The sequence below is a fragment of the Medicago truncatula genome, chromosome 2 (assembly GCF_003473485.1).
Source record: "Medicago truncatula cultivar Jemalong A17 chromosome 2, MtrunA17r5.0-ANR, whole genome shotgun sequence".
In the NCBI taxonomy this organism is placed as follows: domain Eukaryota; kingdom Viridiplantae; phylum Streptophyta; class Magnoliopsida; order Fabales; family Fabaceae; genus Medicago; species Medicago truncatula.
Genome location: NC_053043.1, coordinates 3,731,416 through 3,743,661, shown reverse-complemented (window position 1 = coordinate 3,743,661; position 12,246 = coordinate 3,731,416). Strand labels below are relative to the sequence as shown.

Below are 12,246 nucleotides of genomic sequence, written 5' to 3'. Positions count from 1 at the left end.
TAAGGAAGCAACCAATGAGAAAACTACACTTTATTTTTATTTTTCAACAAACTAAATTAGTTCACTTAAATTGATGTTTTATTTGCGAGTTTGGAGGAGAAAAGATACGAGAGGTTTGGAAGAAAAAAAAAGAGCATGTGGAAGAAATAGATGATATTGAGAGGAAAAAAAATTGGGGGTTAATTTTTCTTCATAATACAAAATCATCCTCATTTGAAGAACTCAAAAATTGTATTAGAAAAGAGTTTTAGAGTGTTTACATAAATTCTTCAAATTTAATATATGTAGTTATAATATTTTTAAAATTAAAAATATAGGGTGCTGCTAACCGGTGTCTCGGGGTACCAGTTAAGGAGCAATAAATAAATAGATTCCCTCAATTAAAGTTAAAAATAAGTCAATTAACGAGAAAAATTAAAAACAGTTATATTTAATACTTGTAAATTTATTTTCCTTTACACGTTTATACAACACACTCTCCTCCTTTCCTTTGTTTTGTTTATGATTTCAATTTCAGTAATTGTCCCATTATATCACTGGCATCCTTCCTTCATTTCTTTAACAAAAATTTGTTTTCCTGTGAATTTTAAACAATTTATGGAAAGCCTGTGCATAATTGGAAAGCCTAAACACACACGTATGGATACCAATATAAAAGAAAGAGCAAATTCAAACACTATTCAAACACAATAAATATATATATATATATATATATATATATATATATATATATATATATAGGAAAGAGCGTACAATAATAAAAAAAAGAGCTGAAATATAGTACCCGTAGAAAATTGGTGGTAGAGATATTTTACTTTAAGAAATTGAGAAGCAAGATTAAATGGCTGAGTTAAATGGTTGTGCCTTTTTAAAGAGCATTGAATATAATTTTTTTTTAATTTAATTAGTTGACTTATTTTTCATTTTAATTGAGGTAAAACAAGTGAGACATGTTAATTTAATGCTCCTTAACCAGTGTCCTACCCTTTTATTAAAACTATATAATATGACCTTGACCACAATGTAATTATTAAAATTGTACTCCTTTATCGAATCTAATAGAATCCCCACATTGTGTAGTTAAAAGTGTTCAATGTTGTATTTAAGCTATGAGGCTTTTTCACTTGATAGATCTCCCTTTTGGGTTAAACTCTTCTCATAGGTTTAAGTCTTAACAATTGATGTTTTCATTGAGAGTTTGACCACGAAACTACTACATATATGTTAAATTAAGGTGCTCTACTGAATACTGATAGGTGAGTGAAGTCGACAAAAAGAAAATGGCTATCATCACAGTATCAATAGAGTGATGGTCGTCGTGGACGCCGGCTCTTAATGATAGTGAAAATTTTAAGAATCTGACATCGAGTAGGGAAAAAAAAATCAATATAATACTTATGTCATGAGACTCTCTCATCTAATAAATCAATCTTTTAAGTTGGTCTATCTTTGTAGACTTGATTTATAACATGACAATTACATCGACTTACAGTTTCAGAAAGAAAGAGTCCAACATTTCTGAAAATACATGTGAATGGGTCTAGTAGCTGTTGACTAAGGCTTAACTACTGTTAGTTAGCCAATCCATAGGGCAAATTTGGTTCAAAGCTTTAGCTTCTATCTACAAATACTAATACTAAAATTATACAAAACGAGTTAGGCACACAGTCATTAATTAATATAACTTCTATGTTTTGCTCAATTTCTTCTTGTTGGCAATTGAGTTATATTTTTCTTTAGTCAATAGTGCTTCTTCACCAATAACATAAACTTAACACACTACCGAGTGGTTAATGAACTTGCAACAAAGTAACAAAATAGGGGAAAATCATTTGTGGAAACCATTTATTTTGATTAATAGGGGAAAAGTGCAAAAGGGGTGATTGTATGTCAAAAAATAAACTAAAATACCTTCTTTTTGATGAGTGAAGGAGAAAGAAAAATTAAAGAGAACGTAGAATTTCTCTTTCCGAAAGAAACTAAGATCGTTATCATAAGAACTCTTAATGAATAAATTATATTAGACTTAATTAAGTAAATAATCCCTATAAATATTTATAATTTTGTTTTTAATTAATCCCTATAAAAATTGCACTTTTTAGTCTCTCTAAATTTCCCGTCAACATTTTAGTCTTTGTAAAATTTTATCCACATTTTTAGTTTTTGTAAAAATTTCATCGGCGTTTTAGGTCCTAAAAATGCTAAAAGAAAAATGTTATAGGGATTGGAATGTGTGCTTTCTTTATGAAGATTAAAAATAAAATTTTAGATATTTATAGGATTTATTTTGGGTCAAGTGGCTTAGTCGCTAGTAATTTACCTTAAAAGTTGAATAAGTATAAAATAGATGAATAAGTATAAAATTTGGGGTTCGAACTCTGTCCGTCACATATAAATGCAACGTTCCATGTCAAGTGAGCTAAGCTCATGAAGACATATAATCATTTATTTATTTTTTATATTTTTTAGACAAATATACTAGTGGTTGGAATTCACTTTTCAAGTGAATAATCAGAGTGTTCGGGGTTCAAACCCCAACCATGTATATTATCATCACATTTTCCTTGATTGTCCTATCACCTCCCAACTTTGGAACTGGCTTAGTAGCGGATCTGGTCAGCACTTGGACCGTTCCAATATTCTTTCCTTGTTGTCTACAAGATCTGGTAGTAAATTGGTTCATCAGGTCATGAATTCTGCAGTGCTTCATATTATCTGGATCATTTGGATTGAGAGAAACCATAGGTGTTTTGCTGATTTACAGCGGTCTATGGTATCTTTGTTCAATGTTGTTTTGGCTGAGGTTCGTCTTAGCTTCACCCTTGTTATCTCTAAAGGGGCCTCTGATATGGCTGATTACAATGTTTCCAAGCTCTTTAATATCCCCTTCCAGGTTAAAAGGATTATCATTGCCAAAGAAGTTTCTTGGACCCCTCCCTCGGATGGGATTGTGAAGATTAATTGTGATGGATCCTCCTTTGGGCTCATTCCTTGTGGAGCGCTTGGCTTTGTGATTAGGGACTCTGGATCCAACTTTTTGGGCGCAGTGGCTAGTAATATTGGTCAGGCCTCCTCCCTCGAAGCTGAATTTTGTGCCTTTCTGTTAGCTATTGAAAAGGCCATATACATGCATCTGACTCATCTTTGGATAGAAACTGACTCTTTGGCTGTGATCAATGCTTTCCATAAAGGCTCTGGTATCCCTTGGAAGTTACGTGGTAGATGGCATAACTGCTTTCACTTCTGCAAGTTGTCTGGCTGCATCTGCACTCACATTCTCAGAGAAGGTAATAGGGTTGTTGATGCCCTTGCTAAGAATGGTCAAGGTCTTGATATGTTCTCCTCTCAATGGTGGCATGCCCCTCCTCCTTTTATTTCATCATTTTTGTTGAGGGATAGTTTAGGCTTACCTTACTCTCGTACTCATATGGATTGATTTTGTATTTGGTTCAGGCCTCTCATGACTCTTTATTTCATTTGCCTTTATCCAAAAAATTATGTACTAACTAGCGTTGTGACGGGTACTCTGCGCTCAACTGTTTGCTTTTATTGCAATTTCAACATGTGTAAATTATAAACAAATATTTTTTTTATAAAATTTTGATTTTGATAAAAATTATGAGTATAAAAGTTTGTGACTCTTAAACAGTAACAAATATTCATATTTTTTTCGATAACAACAATTTTACTGTTAAAAGTGCTTATAACATGCAACATGTTGACCCTCATATTGTTGATGGTGATTGGAAGACTTTATGTTGTTGGAAAGGACCTCATCGCATCCAGACTTTCATGTGGTTGGCTGCACATGAGCGTATTCTTACAAATGTTCGTAGGAGCAAATGGGGACTGGGAAAATCGCCCACATGTACTAGTTGTGGGAGACATGATGAGACTACACTCCATGTGTTGTGTGACTGTGCACAAGCTACTCAAGTTTGGCTTCGACTAGTTCTGTCTAATTTTATTACTAGTTTCTTTTCATTCTCCTGCAAAGAATGGATTTTCACCAATCTCAACAAGCACAACATTGGTCCTAACAAAGATGGTTGACAAACAACTTTCATGACGACATGTTGGTTTCTCTGGACGTGGAGAAATAAAACTATTTTTTAGGACAATTTCCAGCGGCCGTATGATCCGGTCAGAGTGATTCAGAGCTACTCAAAAAACATCGAAGTGTGCACGTATCAACATCTTCATCGAAATCCTCAAAATAGGGAGATTATTCACATTGGCTGGAATAGACCTCCTGAGGGTTGGATCAAGCTCAATAGTGATGGTTCTTGCAAAGGGAATAACGAGGTTTCAGGTTGTGGAGGCTTGTTTCGCAACTCTGATGGGCGTTGGATCAAAGGCTACATGAAGAAGATTGGTTCTTGTGATGCTCTACATGCGGAGATGTGGGGCGTGTATCTAGGATTAGAGATGGTTTCGAGAAACCGCATTCCACAACTTACTGTGGAGAGTGATTCAAAGCTCTTGATATGATAACATATAATTATCATATCCATGAAGTAAACTTGTTTAAATGTGTAATTATAATAATAAAATAAAAAATTCAGTCCAAACTTTTTTGTGTTCTCTTCATATACTAGTATAAATAGGACAAAAATATAAAACAAAAATAGGTATACTAAGAATATAAACAACACTAAGAATAAACACTAATCATTAAGGACAAGCTGTGCGCGGCAAAATGTTTATGGTATCATCACTAAACAAACCGTTTGTCATTAATTAATTATATTAGTTAACTGTTATTAGGACATGCTGTCCAATGAATCAAAAGATTATATTGTAAAAATAATGAAATTGAGTTAATAATAATTGACCTTATGTCTAACTTCATTAAGATGCCAAATGTGAACAACTGACGCAATGTAGCACCATGTATTTCTCTGTCATGTCACGCTGTGTTAATTAATACTGTCCAAAATAATAAAGATTTATTTTTTCACATAATCTTGTATATAAATAAATATATTCCATGAATATTTAGTATTTTTCTCCTTCGAGATCAACACTGCTCTGCTCAGTTTTCAAATTCAGCACCAAAATTAAAAAAATAATTTTCTGATCCCTAATTTCTTCTTCTCTGCTAAAAACTAAAAACCCTATAGGGTCAATTATAGAACCCTAGATTCATTCATCCCCTTGTTTGTTTCTTACAAAGTTGCAATTTTTCTCGGGACCCATTTTTTTTGATTCACTGTCGTATAATCCAATTTCACTTCAATTTTCTAAAATTCACACTTTTTGATTCGATTTTGATCTTCTTCTTCCACTGTGATATTATACATAATTTTGCATAGAATTTTCAATTTTTCTTGTTGAGTTGAAACTTAGTGTGGCATTGCTATAGTGCAATTTCATCAATAGTAGGTGAATTTGATTTGATTTCATGATATTGTAATTGTTAGGGTATTCTTTAAGTTTAGGGGAAATTGGTGAAGTGGGTTTTATGTTTTGTGAGAATTTGAAAAGATGAAGTTTTTGATGAGAGGGTGTAAAGGGCAATGAGAGGAAGGTATGATCGTGAGGTTTTAGAGAGAAGATGAGTGGTGGGTCATTGGGTATTCGTTCTGGTAGTTATGGATCTTTAGAGAAACAATTACAGAATGGTTTGTCACCTATTCAATCTGCAAGGAAGCCTTCTAAGATGCTTAAAGAGAAAGAGAAGTTGTTTCATTGGATCTGTAAATTTGCTGGTCGTAAGAAGGTTGGAATGCTGTTTCTTTGTGTTATCTCTGCTGCTGTTTTCATCTGGGTTTTGTACGTTGGAAAAGGTTTCGTAATTTCTCTTACTTTCTCCTGTTTCGGTTTTATATAACTTTGATTGTTTTCTAGTTTGTACTTTGGTGGCTTCACCCTTTACGTGCTTTTGTAACTTTATCAATTTGTGTATGGTTAAGCAGTTTTTAAATTTCATTTTGATTAATGTGGTTCGTTATTGGATTTATCCTTTAACCATCGATCTAGGAATGCTTTGTTGACGGGGGAGATAACTTGTTTTTTGTGATTCATGCATGGTTGCCAATTGTAGATTGCGGAAAATAGATGTTTGTTTAAATTCCGCTCGCACCAATGTTATAGTGCTATAGCTGTGCTTTGACAATATTTTGTTTTTAATAGTGTATTGTGGAACAAGAGCAATTTGTTTGAATTCTGTTATGCTATAGCCTCAATTTAACAAAGTTGGATTCATGTGGTTTCAACTTTTGATTTATGTGACATGACTTGCTTTCAGGTGAAGATTCACAGGAGGGGAACGGTGTGCAAAACATTAGTGTGAATGATAGTATGTCTATAAACAATTCTCCAGCTATGATCTCCACGGCAACGATTGTTGATTTGGCTACAAACTTGGTTCTACCCCCTTCTCCCCCAAGTTATTTTCTGGGTTATAATCTTCCTCCGGGGCATCCGTGTAATAGTTTTACACTCCCTCCACCACCAGCAGATAAAAAGCGTACTGGGCCACGACGTAAGTTCTAGTTTTGTTTTACTAATTGATGCCTCAGATTTACTATATTAGGTTATTTTATGCCTAGTAATTCACAATAGTTTCCTTCATCCTTGTGAATATCAATTGGTTCCTCAAATTTGGATAGTTGATGGCATGGAAAGCTTAGGACATGTTTTAAATTACCAAATGTTAATGGTATTGTTCCTGAATATATTGGCTTGTTTTCTTTTCAGCATGTCCCGTATGTTACCTTCCTGTGGATGAAGCCATTGGGCTCATGCCAAAGTTTCCCTCTCCATCTCCGGTGCTTAAGAATTTAACATTTACTTACGAGGAAAAGGAAAAACTAAGCAGAGATGGAGAATTTGGTGGTTCGGACTTTGGTGGATATCCCACTCTGAGGCAAAGAAACGATTCTTTTGATATACGGGAGTCAATGTGTGTGCATTGTGGGTATGTGTTAGTTATTGTTGGATTAACCACTTCTCTTTCCATATCTTTATGCATTGTATAATATTCTTTGCGGCTATAATTTGTCTTCCCAGTAGTGTAGGATGTTTCTCCTCCCCTTTTACTCACATCTGTCCGTTCTGCATCTTCAATGATGCATAAATACATCATTCAGATTTGTTAGAGGAATTAAACCTGGCCGCAACACAGGATTTGACATAGATGAAGACGACCTCCTTGATATGGAGCAATGCCAGGGCATAGTTGTTGCATCAGCTGTATTTGGTCTGTATTATATGGTTTCTGCTTTTATTTAATTTTGCTTAATCTTGTACTTTCATGATGAATTAAATCTCTTGTTCAGGAAATTTTGATGAGGTAAATGAGCCAAAAAACATAAGCGAGCATTCAAAGCAGACTGTGTGCTTCCTTATGTTTGTAGACGAAGAAACAGAAAAATATCTGAGGAGTTCTGGCAGGCTGGGAACCAGCAAGAAGATTGGTTTATGGAGAATTATTGTCGCTCATAATCTTCCTTATACTGATGCAAGACGTACAGGGAAGGTCAGTATTATATGTCAGCAAGCACTGTTATGATATGACTGTGAACTGGATATTATTAGCTGTTAGTAATATATGTTGCTGAATTTTTTAATGATATGATCTGATCATTGTTGTCTTCTGTAATCTACATTGGAGTTTTCATTATGTCATTCTGTCTGACCCTTAGTGTCTATTTGGTTGGAGGGGAAGGAGGGATAATCCTCTGATTCAATATTTTGGAGGGCACGGGAGCAAAATCCCTCCTGATCCAAGTTTAGCTCCCCTCCATAAGTTGGGGGTGTTTCAAGGAGGGAGAAAGTATTTGTACAAAATTTGTAGTGCTTAAATATCCTTTTATTTAAGGGAAATGCTAACCGGTGCCCCTAGCATGACCCTTTATTTAATGTGAGCTTAAATATTACTAGGGTGAAAAATGTAATTTCACACTTTCCCTCTTAAAATTCCTCCCCTCCCATCGTCCAACCAAACACAAGATTTTAAAATCCCCTCCATTAAAATCCCTCTCCTTGCCTCCTATTTTTTGTACCAAACAAATCCGTATACACAGAAAGGAACAAACAAAGAAGAGGGGGGGTGGAAGGCTTAGATCGGTAGATGTAATATTGGCTAGACTCTCTTGTCTGAGCATGATTTTTTTAATTCGAAATATAATTTTAGCTTTTTGGTGTAAATTGAAATAACAAAATATGTTACCCACTTTCTTTTAACTGTTTGCCAATGTATTAGTTACTACTTTTATGTACATGTAACTTAATAATTTTTTCACAGATTCCAAAGCTTCTATTGCACAGAATGGCTCCAAATGCCCGCTACTCTATATGGCTTGATGGAAAGCTTGAGCTTGTTGTTGATCCATATCAGATCCTTGAAAGGTATATTTCGGTATTGCTCATGTGAAAATTATGAGTACATCCCATTTCACTCATACATTTGTACATCATCTGATATGAGGTTCACCTTTATGTTTAATTCTGCTGGAGATTGATAGCATCCACTCAATGCAGAATAAACTCAAATGTTTTAAATTCCACGTTATATTCTATTTATACCATCATAAGAGTATAATTTACAAGAACTCTCCAAAAAACAAAAAAAAAGAATTTCTCCAATAGAAGTTTGACCTCTCCCTATAATGTTTGTTTTATTCCATTTTTTTTTTCAATTGAGAATAACTAATTTTAATTGCTGAGAAAATTGAATGTACCCTCTTGGCCACTACCCTCAAGAAATTCTAAGCCAAATGATACTATGTATTTACTACCACATATGCATTAGGAGTTGTCAAGCTTGTTATATGCTTGTAATGTATATCTCTTGGTTTTACCGATTATGGTTATTTGTATATTCTTCATCAAGTTTCACAATTGTTCTATTTGTATTGTTTTGTCTAACCTTTGTAATAGTGCTAGAATTAAATAAAGAGCTAAGCTTCAAGTGTTGGCAGACTCCAGGTCCAGGGAATTGGATTTAATTTTTCTGCCTTCGACTGCATTTATAGGAAATTTCCCCTCCCTACCGTTGCAGATCAATATCCAAGTCACTCTTGGAATTAAAATCTAGAAGCAAATCTGAACGGAATTAAAATGACATATTGGAATCCTATGGCAGTAAGCAATGTGTCCCTTTTGCTCAAGTCAAACATAATCCTTCAATTACTGAGGTGTCTCAACTCTTGTTGGCCCAGTATAATTAGGCTTGTTGAGCCTGTTGACACAACTTGGGGCGTATCACTCTGTTAGATATCTACCAATTCTTTTTGTCATTACACAATATTGAAAATTCTGAAAAGTTCAGCTTAGTGATTTCTTTCCCACACATGGTGGCCTCCAAATACTTTTTTACCACGCTATGCTTCTAGTTTTGTCTATAGTGTGGTGGCTGTAAGTTTGAGTTTAATGAAATAAATCTATGCCCATACTCCACGTTTCAGTAGGCTGCATACCAATACATAAACATAGTGATTGTGAGGATAGCTTTAATCAGAAACTTAGTTCATCTTATTCTTGTCTGGGTTTCATTTTACCCCCAACGAATAACAATGAACAGTTGCTCAGTTGAGCTCGCAATAAACCATGCAAGTCATTTACCGTCTTCCTAATCTTCCAGGTACTAAAATATCCATTTTGACCCCAATGTAGAAATTCTCTTCCGGGCTGACATAGCTATGACTTCGTAATTGGTCAAAGCCCAAGTCCAAGAGGACTGACTTGGTCATCGATACATGCTGCAGTGTGCAAATAAGAATTAATCAGAAGTTTTGGTCTCAGCTTGCTCTGTGTAAATTTGTATAATTAAGTATCTCCATTTGAATTGTGATGCAGGCCTTCACTAACATTGGTACACATCAGGAGCTAGCATAAATTAAGTTAGCACTCATCACCTTTTAGGAACTTTCATAAATTCATATTTTATAGGATGATGGATCTGATGTTTCTGATTTGTTTTCTTGCCAAATGTCTACTTCAGCATATAGAACTATTAGTTTGAGACTGTAAAGTTTAATTGCAAGCAGCTTCTTTTGTTGCTTCATCTTTTTTACTTTCCGTTACATGATCATTTCCTTGAACAATAGGCGTTGTTATTGACTCTTTCGATCCTTCTCTTTCGCCTGATTTATGCCAAGTCTTTTTCCATATTGAGTGGCCATTCAAGTCCTGCACTATGAAGACCTTATTATATACTGTATGTTACATAAAAATCAAAGTTGAGTTATTATTGAATTTTCCTGTGTAAACTGGTTTGGGATATGTCCCTGAATGTAATTTTAGGGGAACTTTTCATACCAATATATGCTTACTCTGTATTAGCTTTATTTTGCTATGTCTTGATAGAAATGCATATTTTGGCACCTAACTTGCTCTCATTTTCTATTAGGTTTCTGTGGAGGAACAATGCAACTTTTGCAATATCCAAACATTATAGACGCTTTGATGTATTTGTTGAGGCCGAGGCAAATAAAGCTGCAGCAAAGTATGATAATGCCTCTATTGACTTTCAGATTGAGTTTTATAAGAAGGAGGGACTGACTCCGTACACGGAGGCCAAATTTCCTCTTATAAGTGGTACGCCGAACTTTTGTTTAATTCTCAGACGAGATTCGCATGTTTCAACTTCAACTATTTTTCTCATCCTTGATTGTGCTCAATTGCAGACGTTCCTGAAGGATGTGTAATAATACGCGAGCATGTTCCTATTAGCAACCTCTTCACCTGTCTTTGGTTCAATGAAGTTGACCGATTTACTTCTAGGGACCAGATTAGTTTTTCAACTGTCCGGGACAAATTTTTGTCGAAGGTGGATTTTCATTTTAACATGTTCTTGGATTGTGAAAGGCGCAACTTTGTAGTTCAGGTAATTCTTATATTATATCTGTATAAAATATGTTGGAAGGAACAGTTCTGGCTTTGCAAGTAGACTTCTGTAGCTTTTTGGCTTCTGAGAAGTGATAATACCATAATCCATATGATTGATCTTTAAAATCCAATTTTTGCACTATTCCCTAATGTAAAACTCACTTACATACTTAACTATATTCAAATAATCAATATCAATTTTTTTGTGCGTACAGAAATACCATAGGGGTGTATTGGAGCACCTAGCTGCACCAGTGGTTGCTCTCGATCCGCCACCACCTCCCCCTCCTCCATTGCCTATGCTTGAAACTACACCAGACAAAGTTGTTATTCCAACAGCTAAGAGAGGCTCAGGAAGACGTGGAAGAGATAGAAGACCGGGTTCTAGGCGGCACCGCAAAGTTGTGGCTGGAAATAGAGACGTTGAAGCAAATTAAAAGTTTTGGTTTGGGTGATTATATCATAATTTTTTTGTTGTTTTTCTTTCGGCATTCTACCTACGAAAATGATTCATTGCAGAGCTGAGGGTAAATGTGGAACTAGAAGATGAATGTTGTACGGTTTCCACTTTCCACAAGGACACTCTCATTCTTTTTACTTTGTGCAATTGTCCATCTTTGTTGATTTTTTTGTTGTATATATATATAAAGTAAAATTTTCAATAATTATGGTAATGGTTGCTACCTGTGGCCAAAAATTCTAAGCATACGGTAACTCATTTTGGTGTTCCATTATTACAAGGAAAAATATAGATGCTTGCAATTTCACTGCATTATTATAAGGAAACGTGTTATTCACGTTAAAAATTGTTTCCCGTTTGGTTTTTGTTTCCAAGTTCCGTATCTAAATGAGCCAGGCTGGCATTAAAGTCAATTTTTGTATTGGTTATATCAATTTGTGATCCATAATTTATGATATTAGTTATGTTAATCGGTGTCTTCGGGGCACTAGTTAAGAAAATCATAAAGAGAAAATTTTAAATTAAAAAAGATACTTCATTGACTTTTAAGGGATTGACAACATAATTTTCAATACAATATATATAAGATTTAGTTTTGAAAAAATTTGGTTTTGGAAGATTTTATGTTGAAAAACTCGACTTTAATCAATTTGATGTTAAGAAGAAGACTTTAAAAATGTACCCTCAAATAAATAATCTTTCAAATACATTTTTTTTTTTTTTGACAAAAACAAAATGATATTCATTTATTCAAATCGAGAGATTACATCATTTAACACCACTAAAAACGTAAAGGATGAATCTGTAAACAAACTTACATCATCCAAACTAATAGCATATAACGGCGTAATGCCTACAAAAATATATGAAAAAATTAAAGTGATCGGAATATCTATGGCCTCTGGATCTACAACGTTGACGCTCAAATCTTTGATTGAATAATCGATCTT

The 12,246-nt window shown here is 34.4% G+C and overlaps 1 protein-coding gene across 1 annotated transcript; it reads left to right on the top strand.

The window, feature by feature from the left end:
* The first annotated feature begins 4,964 nt into the window (after positions 1 to 4,964).
* LOC11441256 (probable hexosyltransferase MUCI70) lies at positions 4,965 to 11,617 on the top strand. The gene is made up of 9 exons (XM_003593529.4): positions 4,965 to 5,789; positions 6,251 to 6,487; positions 6,703 to 6,922; positions 7,095 to 7,204; positions 7,284 to 7,483; positions 8,252 to 8,355; positions 10,358 to 10,545; positions 10,635 to 10,834; positions 11,052 to 11,617. The coding sequence occupies exons 1-9, from the start codon at positions 5,558 to 5,560 to the stop codon at positions 11,271 to 11,273; spliced, it is 1,713 nt and encodes a 570-aa protein (XP_003593577.1). The 5' UTR covers positions 4,965 to 5,557; the 3' UTR covers positions 11,274 to 11,617.
* Positions 11,618 to 12,246: the final 629 nt, after the last annotated feature.